Source organism: Caenorhabditis briggsae (genome assembly GCF_000004555.2).
Source record: "Caenorhabditis briggsae complete genome, chrIV, whole genome shotgun sequence".
Lineage (NCBI taxonomy): Eukaryota > Metazoa > Nematoda > Chromadorea > Rhabditida > Rhabditidae > Caenorhabditis > Caenorhabditis briggsae.
In genome coordinates, this window is record NC_013487.2 from 16,539,148 (window position 1) to 16,554,587 (window position 15,440).

Sequence of the window (15,440 nt, forward strand, 5' to 3'; positions counted from 1 at the left end):
TTTAGATTTAAAATTTTGCTGAAACTGAAATATTTAGATTTTTGTCTTTAAATTCTGAAATTTTTAAATCTGAAAAACTAGTTTAAACGATGCTCCGTATGCCGCCTCCCGCTAAACAAGGCGCACTTTCCGGCCGAATAAAAATAAATTTTTTTAGAAGAAAAAAAAACGGAAAATAGGGTTAAAAAGGGGGTTTTGACTGAAATATAGTTTGAAAAATTGCTCAAATTTGTCTGAATATTCATGAAAATTCGCTATTGAACCTTGAAAAATCTAAAAAAAAATGACGCAAATCGGGTTTTTTTTCCAGAATGCACCTCCTTCTAAAATCCGGATGGATTCTACACAGAACACAGGCTTTCCATACGTCTGTGAATCGATTTTTGTCAGTGCTGCCGCAGATTTTGAATGGTAAGAGCTAAAAAAGTAGAGAAAATCCCGATTTTGGTGAAAATCTTCAAAAATTATAATTTTTAAATTTTCAGCCCGTCAATTCCCACAAAGGAGGTCGAGACCGAAACGAGAGGAACCTACATCTTCATCAGAGAAAAATGTTTACAAAAATCCATGGATTGAAATCTCCTGGAGCTCAAAAGGTCACCGAGAAACGAAAGAAGACGCTAAACAAGCCAGCGAAGGCAATGAAAATGGGGGTGGAGGTGGAAAAGACGATGATCCTCGAAAAAAGCTAATGGAGAAGATGAAAAGATGGCTGGCGATCTCTCTATTCGCCTATGGTGTCCTCTTCATGCTCTCGCCGAAGACCAGTGGAGGTGTGACAGCTGATAAAATCTCCTGGAGTGAATTTATCAATGAGCTACTGCCAACAGGACAAATCTACCGGATTATCGTGCTCCCGGAGCAAGATATCGCATATTTATACGTTTATGACACTGGAGCCAAGAATTCTCGCGGGGAGCGTCTTGCCAACATGTATAGGGTTGGGATTCCATCGGTGGGACGGTTTGAGACAGAAGTGCGAGCGGCTGAAGCAGCACTAGGACTCCCTCCAGAGCATTGGACTCAAATAGAGTATAAGAGAAGTGAGAACATAACTCAATGGATGACTATAATCTTCTTGGGCGGTCTTCTAATTGGTGGCTTTCTGTTGTTCCGAAAGTTCAAAGGATCCTTTAATATGACGGATATGATGTCGAATATGACAAAAGGAAAGTTCACAATCATCGATCCACACAGTGCTGAAGGCAAGAAACAACTGAAAATCAAGTTCAAGGATGTCGCCGGCTGCTCTGAAGCGAAGGTTGAAGTTCGTGAATTCGTGGATTACCTCAAGAATCCTGGACGCTTCACAAAGCTTGGAGCCAAATTGCCACGTGGCGCGTTGCTCACCGGACCGCCTGGATGTGGAAAGACTTTACTGGCGAAGGCGTTGGCCGCGGAATCAACGGTTCCTTTCATTTCAATGAATGGATCTGAGTTTGTAGAAGTTATTGGTGGCTTAGGAGCGTCTAGGATTCGTGGGCTGTTCAAGGAGGCGAGAACGAGAGCACCATGTATTATCTATATCGATGAGATTGATGCGATTGGAAGGAAGAGGAGCGAGGGGAAAGGAGCTGGTGGATTTGGAGGTTTCTTCTTTACAAAAATCAAATTTCTATGCCAATTTTGAAGAAAGTTATGGCGATTTTAGTTTTAAATGCTGTTTACTATTGGCAAGCCTCCATAAAAATTTTTGATTTAAAAAATTGCTGAAAACATTCTCCCGAGAATTCCAGTCATTTCGGTACAAAAATCAATGTTCTAGCTCAAATTTGAAGAAAGTTATAGCGATTTTTAGTTTTACTGAGTCTGAGGCTTAGGAAGTTTTTACAGAGGCTTAGGAAGTTTTTACAGAGGCTTAGGAATTTTTACTGAGGCTTAGGAATTTTTACTGAGGCTTAGGAATTTTTCACCGAAATTATTAGCTGTATCTCGGTCAGAAATTCAACTAGAAGATGAAATTTGCCAGGTGTTTTTTACTGAGGCTTAGAAATCCGTCTTCCTGGCGTACGATTCTTGACTGATAATAGCCCTAGCTCGGCTCAAAATTGTGCTAGAAAACTTGCCACGTGGCATTCACTGAGGCTTATGAATCAAATTATGATCTTAACCTATTCTTTTCGCAGGTGGTTCCGGTGAAGAGGAGCAAACGCTGAATCAGCTACTCGTCGAAATGGACGGAATGGGATCTGGAAATGGTGTTGTCGTTCTGGCAAGCACAAATCGAGCTGATGTCCTGGATAAGGCTCTATTGAGACCTGGAAGATTCGATAGACACATTTCAATCGATTTGCCGACGATGTTGGAGAGAAAAGACATGTTTGAGCTGTATATGAGGAAGATTAAGCTGGATCATGCGCCACAAGAATACTCTCAGAGGCTGGCAGCGATGACGCCCGGATTCTCAGGTGCCGATATTATGAATGTGTGTAATGAGTCGGCTATTCGAGCGGCGTCGAATAAGAAGCACGTAGTGACCATTAAGGATGTAGAATATGCCCTGGATAGAGTGTTAGCTGGCTCAGAGAAAAGAAGTCGTAGTTTGGTAGAAGAGGAGAGAGAAGTCGTTGCGTATCATGAAGCAGGACACGCCCTTGTTGGATGGATGCTGGAGCACACTGATGCTCTTCTCAAGGTCACAATTATCCCTCGGACCTCTGCAGCTCTCGGATTCGCTCAGTATTCTCCACGTGACAAGAAGCTGTTTGCGAAGGAGGAGCTGTTTGATAGAATGTGTATGATGTTGGGAGGACGATGTGCTGAGAATTTGAAATTTGGGCGGATCACATCTGGAGCACAGGATGATCTTCAGAAGGTGACAAAGTCGGCGTACGCACAAGTCAAGTTGTATGGAATGAGCGAGAATGTGGGACCACTGTCGTTTCCGAATACGGAGGGATTCCAAATCAAACCGTATTCCAAGAAGTTCGCAGCGGTTTTCGATCAGGAGGCGTCGTTGATGGTTGCGAAGGCTAGTGAGACGACGACGAAGTTGATTAAGGATAATATGGATAAATTGGAAACGGTAGGCACAAAAGCTAGTTTTCTAACTTAAATTGTATGGAAATGTGTAGATGTATTACTCTCGTCCGAAATCAATGCACGTTGCGGCCGAAAATTTACTCAAAATCGCACCGTCGGGCGCAGAGCGAAAAAACAAACTGATGCATGCGCCTTTAAATACCGTACCTCGGACGTTTTTTATTTCGGGCCCTATTTGGCTGTTTTTTTTTCTATTTTATAAGAAAAATAAATTAAAGATTTGCAAGATTACACAAAATTATACAGAAACAAGCGAAAAAGTGAGAGAAATTTGAGAAAATTCGATAAATGTTAAGGTACTGTTTTAAAGGGGGAATCCGACCAAAATTTTTTTTTGTATTAAAATGTTTCAAAAGTTATCTATTTTTCGAATATTATTGCGAAAAAATTTGAAAGAAATCCGAAATCCCCGAAAAACGCCGTTGAAAATGAAAAAATTCAAAAAAGGTGCCGCCGAGGGACGAGGATTTGAATTCCCGCGCAATGAGAAACCTAGGCCACGGCACCTGATAGCATTATTTTCAAGNTGGCCGACAGTGTTTTTTAACGTTTTTTACCTGTCGGAGATAAAAGCGAAAAAAATCCGGAAAAATTGTCCGGTAAGAAAGTCGCGCCGCACGGGTGGCCTAGGTTTCTCNNTGAANATCNTCGTCCTGNGGCGGCACCTTTTTTTTAAATTTTTTTCCTTTTCAACGCCGTTTTTTGGGGATTTCTGATTTTTGAAAAAAAATTTCGCAATAATATTAGGAAAATAGATAACTTTTAACACATTTTAATGCAATAAAAAATTTGAACGGAGTCCCCCTTTAAAGGCGCGTGCAATAATTTGAAAAATACAGTAAGTTTCTCTCTGTGGGAGCTAAGCTCCGCCCACCGTTGTTTTCTCGGCCGCAAAGTGCATTGATTTCGGACAAGAGTAATAGAAACAAAGAAAACATTCAAAAAATCGCTTCAAAAAAGAATTTTCTCGAAATCCCAAAAATTCAAAATTCCAGCTCCATCTTTTTGGGAGCATTTCTATCCGATTTCCGGTCATTTTTAGCCCATTTTAGCGTATTTTCAGCCATTCTAAGCCTATTTTTCCGAATTTTTCTGAAAATTTTGCCGCTAAAACTGAAAAGCTCTCAAAATTAGCGATTTCTTCGCGATTTTTCGAGGGAAAAATTGGTTTTTTTCTTCGATTTTTGTGCAACATTTTTAGAATTCTCAGGGTTTTCAGCTATTTTTGAAGATTCTTTTTCGATTTTTCCGAATTTTTTCATCTGAAATTTGACTTCTTTTGGATGATGTCCGCGAAGATAATTGCAGATTACTGTAGAAAATATATAAATTTTGCGAAAAATCGGAGAAAAAAAAATAATTTTGCATTCGAAAAATCGCGAGGAAATCACTTTTCAGTTTTGGCGGCAAAATTTTCAGAAAAAAATGGTAAAAAACAGGCTCAGAATGGCTAAAAAAAGGCTAAAATGGGTTAAAAATTACTCGAAATTGGCTAAAATAACCTCAAAATAGGCTAAAAATAACAGAAAATAGTCAAAAATAGGCTCAGAATGGCTAAAAATATGCTAAAATAGGTTTAAAATGACTGAAAATTGGCTAAAAAGGCCCAAAAAAAGCTGAAATTTTGATTTTTTCGGAATTTTTGGAATTTCAAAAGAAGTGATTTTTGAGCGATTTTTCGAGATTTTACAAATTTTTCTACACATTTTAATGAAATAAAAAATACGTTTTTTTTTCATAATTCAAATTTTTCCAGATCGCCCAAGCTCTTCTAAAACGAGAAGTTCTAAACTATGAAGACGTCAAACAACTGATTGGGAAACCGAAATTCGGAGACAAGCATCTCGTCGATATGGTGGAGATGTGCTGCCCAAAGACGATGTTTAACTAATTTTCTCGAAAAAATTTATCCCATTTTCAATTTTGTATCGTTTTCTGTTATTTTAATAACGGGTTTATTGTTTTTTCAAACTTTTAGGAGTCATAGAATAATAGAGTTTAATGAACAGCCATCCTACAAATCACGTCTAGATCCTGTTGATCTTTGAAGAAAGTTTCGCGAATTTCAGATTCTGGAATTTGAATTATGGACAAAGGAACTAGGAGAAGTTGAGCGCTTCGATTGCTGCCGGATTGGAAAATTCGGGCCGCATGATTTTCAGCCAGTAGTTGCATGGCACCGATTTGAGTGGAAAGGATTTCAGGTTTCGATTCCAAACGACCATCCTCTGAAAATACAGAAAATTCAAGTCATTTTGGTCCAAAAATCAGATTTCTAGGTCAATTTTGAAGAAAGTTATGGCGATTTTTATTTTTACTGAGGCTTAGGAATTTTTACTGAGGCTTAGGAATTTTTACTGAGGCTTAGAATTTTTTACTTAGGCTTAGGATTTTTACTGAGGCTTAGAATTCTTACTGAGGCTTAGGAATTTTTATTGAGGCTTAGGAATGTTTACTGAGGCTTAGGAATTTTTACTGAGGCTTAGGAATTTTTACTGAGGCTCAGGATTTTACTGAGGCTTAGTGAATTTTACTGAGGCTTAGTGAATTTTACTGAGGCTTAGGGAATTTTACTGAGGCTTAGGAATTTTTACTGAGGCTTAGGAATTTTTACTAAGGCTCAGGATTTTACTGAGGCTTAGTGAATTTTACTGAGGCTTAGGGAATTTTACTGAGGCTTAGGATTTTTACTGAGGCTTACGAGTTCCCTGCTTCCGCCACCTTGTCTACGCCTTCCTCACCTACTCTCTGAAGTGTGCTTCGTGGCTGAGTGGCTTGCGCTCTTGCCTTTGGATCTGCAGATTAGAAATTCATTTTACAGCGTTTTTTTTCCAGCCGCCATCCACCAGTCAGCGCCTCTTCGACTGTCATTTAGCCGTTTTTCACCAATCGCGCCTCAGATTCTAATTTTCGTAGAAGTGCTTCTAATAACACATTTTATAGATTCCCAGATCCCTCTATGACTTTTATCATGTTTTAAGAGAAACATCTTTTTTCAACCAAATTTTCCATTCTGCAGAAATTTGGCCCGCCAACCACCGGTCATTGACCAGTCAGCGCCTCTTCGACTGTCATTCAGCAGTCGTTTAACAACCTATTTTTTGAGGTGGTCCCATACTTGTGAAGGGCCGGGCCGGGCCGAAACACGAATTTCACCGGCCCGGCCCGGTCGGCCCGGAAGTTTACCGCGAACTTCAAAATCTTGAGCGAAAAGTTGAATCATTGTTTCGAAAAAAGGTATTCAGTGTTTTTTTTCTTCGAGTTATTTTTCAATACATTCTAAAAATCAATGAACTGGGTTTTAAAACCTAAATTAAACATTAAAATCAAAAAGAACAATCAAAAGACAATGAGAAGTGAACATTTTCTGCCGTAATTTTTGAAAATTCAGAAATATTGAGATTCTGAGATTCTGAAATTCGGAAGTTCTCAGATTCTCAGTTTCTGAAGTTCCGAAATTCTAAGATTCAGAAATACTGAAATTCAAAAATTCAGAAGTTCTAAGAATTCTGAGATTTTCAAGCTCTGAAATGCAGGAATGCAGAAACTCCTTTAAAAAAACTGTACCCCCGAATCACAAGCGTTGTACCCCTGTATGAAATGGGTTGTACCCCAGAATCATTGGTAGTTTTCACCCCCGAATTTTTGAACCTACGAATTTTGTACCCTCGAATCACCAATTTTGTACCCCTAAATCAGTTGTACCCCCTTGTACCCCCCAAATTTTTTGCCAACTATAGGCTTAGGCCGAAAGTCTTGTTTCTATTGGTAGTATGGAAGACTCTGTGGTAAAAAGTAGTATAAGAGACCTTGGTAGTAAAAGAGACTTGGTAGTATGAGAGACACATTGAAAAAAGTAGTATAAGAGACAGTGGTAGTAAAAGAGACTCGGTAGTATAAGAGAAAGGTAGTATAAGAGATGGTTGTGTAAGAGAATTTGCCCCGAAATTCCGCATTCGCGTTGTTTATCGCTTTGACAAAAATGGCGACTGTTTAAATTCATTTTTCAAAAATTTTGTTTTTTTTCTGCCGGGCCGCCGGGCCGGGCCGGGCCGGGCCCTGAAAATTTTCTCCCGGCCCGGGCCGCCGGGCCGAACCGGGCCGGGCCGAAATTTCACAAGTATGGGTGGTCCTATTTTAGGAAAATAAGATTCTATCATTTCCTATTATCTAGTGGGGGTATGAGAAATTGTTTTCTGAATGATTTTCAATGAAAACCTTCAAGTCTGTTTTCCAAGGGGTTCCGACTGTCCGTCGACGGACCGTCGACGGCCCGTCAGTTCTCCTTCGGCTGCCAACTAGCAATCATTCGCCAGTTTGCGCCTCTTCAGCTGTCATTTAGCAGTTTTTCAGCAGTCCCCCTCTACCTGTGGGAACCTCGCGGGCTCAATCACTTGGGAAACTTGTTTTTTTTCTTTTTAAAATCCTTTTTTGGCCTCTTTCTGACCTACCCGATCGATAAATTAATATCACTGTTATCGCCCACTGCTCGACCACATTCAAATTCAGCGCTTTTACCGATTTATGGATCGATCGGAGTTTTTCATTGGTACACTCGTTGATCAAACTACTCCCCGGCTGACAAATAATGTGGAATAGGAATAGAGAGTGCCAGCAATTTGAGAATATTATCTGAAAACAGATTTTTTCGAGATCTAATTGTCGCTAGAGTACACTTACTCTTCTATCAGACGCTGGGAAGGTGTTGGCTGGTGGGAGAGAGGACCACCATTGGATTACTGTAGATAGACAAGTGACAGGGTCTAGTAGAGATTGATCAATGGTTTCGGGGAGTTTTATTTTCTTCACTTTTTTGGTTCTAACTGCCGGGGCGGTTGATCGGGGTGGAGTGTCGAGGCGTTCATGTTGGACGGCTGGAAGTTCAGAAATTCAGAAATTATAGAAGAGACGCAGACAACGAGAAGCTATCCTTTCTCTGCGTCTCTTCCTGGTGGAGCTAAAACTTCCAATGGAAGAGGTAGATCAAATTTTTCGCTTCAAAACTCCAAACTCACCATGTCGATTCATAGAAACAGCCAAACACTTCTGAAATCGACACGATTGACATTGATTCCGACGAACGACGTCTATTACGCATCGCTTGGCTTCTTTGCAGGTGTATCGAAGATTTCTTCGAATGGAACGCTTGAAAAATCCACGGCATCCATCGCAGGAGAGCACTCCGTAGTGACGGCCTAAAAAGAAACGCTTGTAGTTTCGTTTCTGGGAGAGCAACATAAAACATTTTTACTAACAAAATAAAGAACTTGAAATTTAACACATTTTATTAGTTAAACACTTTTTTCTAGCTATTCTAGTTCTTGAAATATAACGCTTTGAACATTAAGCACTGCTGGAACCGCCAGGTACAAGCGTACACCTCATTCTAGGGGGTATACCTTAGAAACTATGATAGCTAGCTTAAAATTGGTAATTAGCAAAATGTAGAACTTTAAATTTTGCACATTTTATTAGGTAGAAACTTTTTCTATTTTTTTTTAGTTCTCGAGAAATGCCGCTTTAAACATTAAGGACTTCTGGAAGGGATAGGCTCAAGGGTATGCTTTATTCTTGTAAGAGGTGTATCTCCGAAACTATAGCAGCTAGATAAAAAATGTCAACTAACAAAATAAAGAACACAACGTTTTACACATTTTGTCAATTGAAATCTTTGTACTAGCTTTGATAGTTTTTGAGATATAACGCTTTGAACATTAGGCACAAGAGCTTAAAATTTGAAGAACTTAAAATTTTACACATTGTATCAGTTAATCATTTTTTGAAAGCTATTTTAGTTCTTGAGATATTACTCTTTAAACATTAGGCGCGAGACGCAGAGAAACGAGACACTCTGCCTTCTCTTCCCTCTCTCCTCTCCCCACACTATTTCTCTTACCTGATGCTCGATCTCCACAAACTCTACAACTCGGTGGTTCCACATTACAAAGCATCATCATTCTTTCGGAAACTTTTTTGTTTCCGAAATTTGTTTTCAAAGAAAAAAGTAAAAAGTGGGCGGAGCTTATAAAATGAAGGGTCCTTTAAGCAAGAGGGGGATTTAAAAAAGGGGAAAAAGTAGGTCAATGAACGTGAGAATTCTTTCAGTTTAAAGGGACAGAGTGTCATTCGAGTAGGGGATAGGGGATTATCTCTTTTCTTCCCCCCCCCCCCCCCCGAAAAGCTGAGCTTTTTCTTTTTTACCGTAGTCAGAAAAGAGGGATGAGCAATCCTGGGGGCTAGAATGTTCAGAGTGTTGTATCTTGAGAACCAAAAGAGATAGAAAAAAGTTTTCAACTAGGAAAATGTGTAAAATTTCATGTTCTTTATTTGATAGTTAAAATTTTTGATCTAGCTAGTTTTTGAAATAAACCCTTTAGAATGAGGTAAACCTTTGTTCTTAGCGGCTCCAGCAGTGCTAAATGTTTAGAGCGTTATATCTCCAGAACTAAGATAGCAAAAAAAAAGTGCTCAACTAGTAAAGTGGGTAAAATTTTAAGCTCTTTTTTGGATAGTTTTCATTTTTTATCTAGCTGTTACAGTTTTTGAGATACACCTATTAGAATGAGGTATATCTTTGTTCTTAGCGGTTCTAGCAGAGTCTAATGTTTAAAGCGTTATTCCTCGAGAACTAAAATAGCTTTTAAAAGTGTTTAACTAATAAAATGAGTAAACCTTTAAGTTTTTCATTTTACTGGTTGACATTTTTTATCTCGCTAACATAGTTTTTGAGATACACCGCTTAGAATGAGGTACGCCCCTGTGAATAGCTGTTCGAGCAGTGCCTAATTTTTAAAGCGTTATATCTCCAGAACTAAAATAGCTAGAAAAAAGTGCTTAACTAATAAAATACTTGAAATTTCAAGCTTTTAGTGCTAATTGACATTTTTTTATCTAGCTGTTACAGTTTTTGAGATACAACCCTTAGACTGAGGTATACACTGTTTCAAGTGGATCAAGCAGGGCTGAATGTTTGGAGCGTTATATCTCGAGAACTAAAATAGCCAGAAAAAAGTGCACAACTAAAACAATGTGTATAACTTTAAGTTCTTCATTTTACTAGTTGACACTTTTTATCTAGCTAATATCGTTTTTGAGATACAACCTTTCGAATAAGGTATACTCTGGTGTAGTGCGGTTCTCAGTATTGTTATATCTCGAGAACTAGAACAGCTAGAGAAAAGTGCTCAACTAACGAAAGTTGTGAAATTCAAACTATTTTTATAATTAGTCAATTAACTTTTAATTGGAAAAAAGGCTTTTATTGGAAATTCATAATTTCAAATATCAAAGTTTAAGAAGAAAACGCAAAATTGAGCATTTTGAAAAAGTCAAAGTAAATTTTTAAAAAAATGAAATGCACACAGATAGATAATTAAAGGGTAATTAAGTAAAGAAGGGTAATTAAGTGATAAAACACAGAAATGATGTCATCAGAAACAAAAATGGAATGAGATTTTGAAAGAATGGGAGGAGGAATTTATAACTTTTTAAAAATTGAAAAGGCACAAGAGAGATAATTAGGATGGGTAATTAAGGGTAGACAATTAAACACATGTTTCACTTTTCCTACGGATTCTGGACGCCAAGAAGTCGTTCGATGGGTAGGCGCCTCTGGAAAATCAGCAAAATTTAAAAAATTTAATTAAAAAAAAATTTTTTTACAAAATTTTTTTTCTAGAATTTTCAGACAAACCTCTGTCCCAACTCTGGCATACTTTCAGCAATAACTGGTTTTTCATCCAAATAGTTAGCTCTGAATGCGGAAACTGGCGTCTGTGGAGGGTACATCAGTGGAGCGTCGAACTCAATTGATCTGAAATTGCTAAAAATTAGATAAAAACGAGTTAAAGGATTGAAAATAGCAAATTTTGAACTAGAAAAATAAAATTTTCAGGTTGTTTTAGGTCTAGAAAAGCTCAAAAACAAGAATTTAGGGATATTTGAGGTATACTGCATACTTGTAAAATTCCGGGCCGGCCCGCCAAAGCCCGAGCCCGGCCCGGAAGGCCCGGTAGCAAACATTTTGTCATTTTAAGCCAAATTTTGAGCTCTCAATACAATTTTCTCCATTATTTTTTGTGTTTTTGGATTGTTTGTCTGTTTGATCAAAAAAATATCAAAAAAAAACTCGAAAAAAATTTTTTGATCGAAAAAAATCACATAAGGGTCCCCCCTTATGTGTTTTTTAAAATTTTCAAAACTTGTGAAATGACAGGCCCGCCGGGCCGGGCCGGGCTCGTTACAAGTATGGTATACTGTACATAAATCCTCTGATAGAGTGTTCCATGAGCTGTCAACTTCGAGCCAATTTATCTCATTTCCTCCAAAAGATATAGAAAAGTAGTCCACTGCCAAAATGTAGCTGATATTATGATAAACATTTTATTAGTTAACAACTTTTTGATGTTTATCCCCGTTTTTAAGATATGCGCCTTTAAAGTGTAAAAAAGGCGCAGTCAGCGAGACGCAATCGCTGTTTGCTGATACCTGTCAACTTTAAAGGCGCATATCTCATTTCTTGTGAGTGATATCAAGAAGTTGTTTATTGATCAAATGTTGCTGATACTATGATAAACATTTTGTTAGTTGACCACTTTTTGATATCTCTTATAGGAAGCTAGATAAATTGAGTCAAAGTTGAGAGTTAGAAAAATCATTCTATTAGAGTGTTTACCGTAGTATGTTAGAGGCTTTGTAAATTTGCTTTGAATCGAATAACCCCTATTTACAGACGTAATGTTTTCTAGAAACCTTAAACTAACTATTTTCATCCTGAATTCTGTCATTTTCGGCTTAAAAAATAATGAAAGGCCCAAAAGTCAAATCGTTACCTCCCAATATTGGTAACATTGGTTCTGGACGATCTCTGAATGCTGAATCCATCAGAATCCTTAGCGGAAGCGAATGAGAAGTAGGTGAAGAGCATTGCGATAAGGAATGAAATCAAATGACAGAATGCAGCAGCCATTTGAAGGAAGAATGCAGTTCCGACACGTTGTTCATACGTTCCAACGATTCCTTTGATGAATCGATTGTCGGCACGATGAGAGTAGAAGAAGAAGATGCCTTCGGCGATCGCGGAGAGAAGCGCTGAAAATTTTGATTTTGTTGCATTTGACTTAAAATTTTGATTTGATTGTTAGTCGGAAGTTTTTCGATAGCTTCAAAAAGGAGCGAGATATGAAGTCTTGAAGGGTTTGTGGAGCTAGTGGGCGGAGGAATGTTTAAAGGCGCATACCTCAAAAACTAGGTTAGCTATCAAACAGTTGGGAACTAATTAAAAATAGAGCAAAGAATTTTACATTCTTTTCTAGGTAACAAAATTTTGATAAATTGGTTAGTTCTTGAGATATGCGTCTTTTCGTCTAAGCGTCTGCGCCTCTTTAAAGGCGCATATCTCAAAAGTTAAATTAGCTATCAAAAAGTAGTCAATTACCATTTTTAGAGTATTAAATTTTACACATTTTTCTAGTTAACACAATTTTTATAGGTTTGTTGGTTCTTGAGATATGCGCCTTTAAAGCCCTTAAAGCCTCTGAAGTCAGACACTAGTTGGTAGCTAGGCGTCTGCCCCTGTTTAAAGGCGCATATCTCCAAAACTAGGTTATCTATCGAAAAGTTTTAAACTATTAAAATTTGTAAAACTTTATATTTGTAGTTTACGACTTCTTCCTAACTTTGCTCGTAATTGAGTTATGCGTCTTTAAAGTAGCTAGCCTCCACGGGACACACCGTCACACAGACAGACAACCTTCGCCATACAAACAGGTTCTTCCGATTATGATGACTAATACTTATTGGCGAAAAAGTACTTTTTTTGAAATCCGCAATTCATAAATGCATAAATGTATGACTCACTTGTCAACAGGGTAATTATGGTGAAGAATAGAGCGAGAGACGAGTGACAGCAAGCACAGGCACCAATAAAAGTGGAGAGTCCCGTGGTGAGAAGAGCAAATCCAAGAAGAATCATGGTAGATGTGTGCCAACCTGAAAAATATTTAAATAATTAAAATTTTGTAGTTTTTAGAACATTTTTGTGGTGGATTAATTTAAATCGGTTGAATATGAAGGGAGTTATGGCTCCTTTTCGGATTTGATGTACGGCTGCCTTTAAAGGCGCATATCTCAGTTTCTAGTAAAATTACCAAAATTTTTTTAATTGTGAAAATGTGTAAAATTTTATGGAAATTATTTTTGTAGTTAACAATTTTTTGAAATCTCTTATAGGAGGTGAGATATGCGCCTTTAAAGAGACGCAGACTACCATTCACTCTGGCGCCCTCCCCTTCCCGCTAGCTAAAAACTTTAAAGGCGCATATCTCATGAACAAATGAAGCTAACAAAATTTTGTTAAGTAACGAAATGTGTAGAAATTCATGGCAATTATTTTTGTAATACAAATTTTTTGATTGATTGCTCCGTTTTTGAGATATGCGCCTTTAAAGTGTTGAGGTGGCGCAGGCACCCAAACTGCTTGCGGACACTGGCCAACTTTAAAGGCGCATATCTCCAAAACGAGTATGGCTATCAAAATTTTGTAAATTATTAAAATGTGTAAAGTTTTATCTTGATCATTTTTGTAGTTAACAATTTTTGAATATCTTTTTTAGTTTTTGAGTTATGCGCCTCTATAGAGTACAGGAAGCTCGGATCGACCTCTTAATCTTAAGCTTAAGCGTTTTCGAGGAATTTCAAAAGATTTTCATAATTCTTACCATAGAATTTATGCCTGTTGACCTCTCCAACTGGACTATTGTCATCTTCCAGTTCGAAAGTTCCAGAATACTTGTCATAGTCAAACTTGTAGACACAGTGGAGGGGCTCAGTGACAGTGGCGTATCTGAAAATTGGAATTTAGTTTTAGAAGGTTTAAAAAGTGTCAGAAGGTCTTAAAATAAAATTATTGGCTTCTGGGACTTCTACAAGGGTACAAGACTAGGGAAATTTATCCTTAAATTCGAGTTGACAGCTCCAAAAAACCTAATCTTACCTCTGCAAAATATGATTCCCATCTCTGCTGTGTCTTGTGCAATCCAGCCAGAGTCCGTGCTCATGAATCGATCCGTACTCTCTCAAATTGACAATTTGCCAAGATGGTGTCAAAATTGCGGCAATTGAGAGGCCAGCTCCAATGAACGAGAATAGGATGGACAGGAAGAGAGATCCCTTTCTCCCGATGTCGTTCGCGTCGGACATGGTTCTGCGCTGAAAACTCAAATTTTCAATATTATGAGGTTGTTGGAAATTCAATTTTTTTTCTATAGTTGACAACTTTTTGATAGCATTTACGGCATTTGCGTTATGCGCCTTTAAAGTTGGAGAAGCTGTCACCAGAGGAAGGAAACACTAAGTTTAAAGGCGCATATCTCAAAAACCAAAAGTGCTGTCAAAAAGTTATAAATTACCAAAATTTAGAAAATTTAATTTCAAACATTATCATCGTTAACAGTTTTTTGATAGCGTTTCTAGTTTTTGAGATATGCGCCTTTAAACGGTCCTCCACCCACCAGCAGTTCCTCTTGAAGCTCACAGAAGTTTGAAAACGCAAATCTTATATTATTAAAATGCTCTTGAAATCTCCTACGAAACTATCTAACTTTTACTACTGTAGTTCAAAATTTAAGCGAGTTATGCGCCTTTAAAGTTGGACAAGAGACGCAGAGAAACGAGACCACTCTCGCTTCTCTGCGTCTCCCCCGGAGGAAAGGGGGGGGGATATTTAAAGGCGCATATCTCAAAAACTAGATTAGCTACAAAAAATCTGTCAATTGCAAAATTGCTCAGCATAAAATTTTACATATGTTTCATTTTACGAAAATTATCTAGCAATATTAGTTTTTGAGATATGCGCCTTTAAAGTTGGGGAACGTAACAAATGGTGAGAGGATCGGTCAAGTTTAAAGGCGCACATCTCTAGAGCCAAAAGAGCTATCAAAAAGTTGTCAACTAGAAAAATAAGTGAAATTTAATTTTAGGCAATTATAAATAAGAAAATCATACATTCTGCATGTTGATTTCTGTTCCAGTCAATGGGAAACAAGAAATCAATAAAAAAGTAGTATTACAAACAGGTATAGGATGTGAGATGGAAGTTGGAGAGACGAGGAACAAGTGTAAGTACTAAAAAAGGAAAAAAAAACGAGAGAGAAAACATACAAACAGAAAATATGGGAGGAGAGAACTAGGAAACTGAGGTCATCCGGTTTTTAGAGGCAAAAAAATAGAGAAGAGGTGTGTATGTACTTGAATTAGTGGGGAGGGAAGGGAAAATTCAGAAATTAGAGACTTGGAAATTTAAGAAAAAAAAGGTTTTGTAGAATTAGAAATTACCTCTCGAGTGGTATAAAAATCAAGGGGATCGGAGGCAAATTTAAAAAGTTACTGTTTTTTTTTTG

The 15,440-nt window shown here is 37.8% G+C and overlaps 3 protein-coding genes across 3 annotated transcripts; 1 reads left to right on the top strand and 2 right to left on the bottom strand.

Moving 5' to 3' along the window:
* Window positions 1-311: 311 nt before the first annotated feature.
* On the top strand, window positions 312-4,933 carry CBG16820 (the record flags this gene model as incomplete). Its single annotated transcript, XM_002645080.2, has 4 exons — window positions 312-411; window positions 486-1,589; window positions 2,127-3,037; window positions 4,799-4,933. The coding sequence occupies 4 exons, from the start codon at window positions 312-314 to the stop codon at window positions 4,931-4,933; spliced, it is 2,250 nt and encodes a 749-aa protein (XP_002645126.2).
* A 107-nt stretch (window positions 4,934-5,040) lies between these two features.
* On the bottom strand, window positions 5,041-8,999 carry Cbr-nhr-236 (the record flags this gene model as incomplete). The annotated part of the gene is made up of 5 exons (XM_045236340.1): window positions 5,041-5,270; window positions 7,494-7,674; window positions 7,717-7,916; window positions 8,058-8,237; window positions 8,939-8,999. 5 exons carry the CDS (start codon window positions 8,997-8,999, stop codon window positions 5,041-5,043), a joined length of 852 nt encoding a protein of 283 aa, XP_045096067.1.
* A 1,587-nt stretch (window positions 9,000-10,586) lies between these two features.
* Cbr-nsy-4 lies at window positions 10,587-14,241 on the bottom strand (the record flags this gene model as incomplete). The annotated part of the gene is made up of 6 exons (XM_002645082.1): window positions 10,587-10,653; window positions 10,736-10,855; window positions 11,874-12,132; window positions 12,901-13,032; window positions 13,761-13,885; window positions 14,036-14,241. The coding sequence occupies 6 exons, from the start codon at window positions 14,239-14,241 to the stop codon at window positions 10,587-10,589; spliced, it is 909 nt and encodes a 302-aa protein (XP_002645128.1).
* Window positions 14,242-15,440: the final 1,199 nt, after the last annotated feature.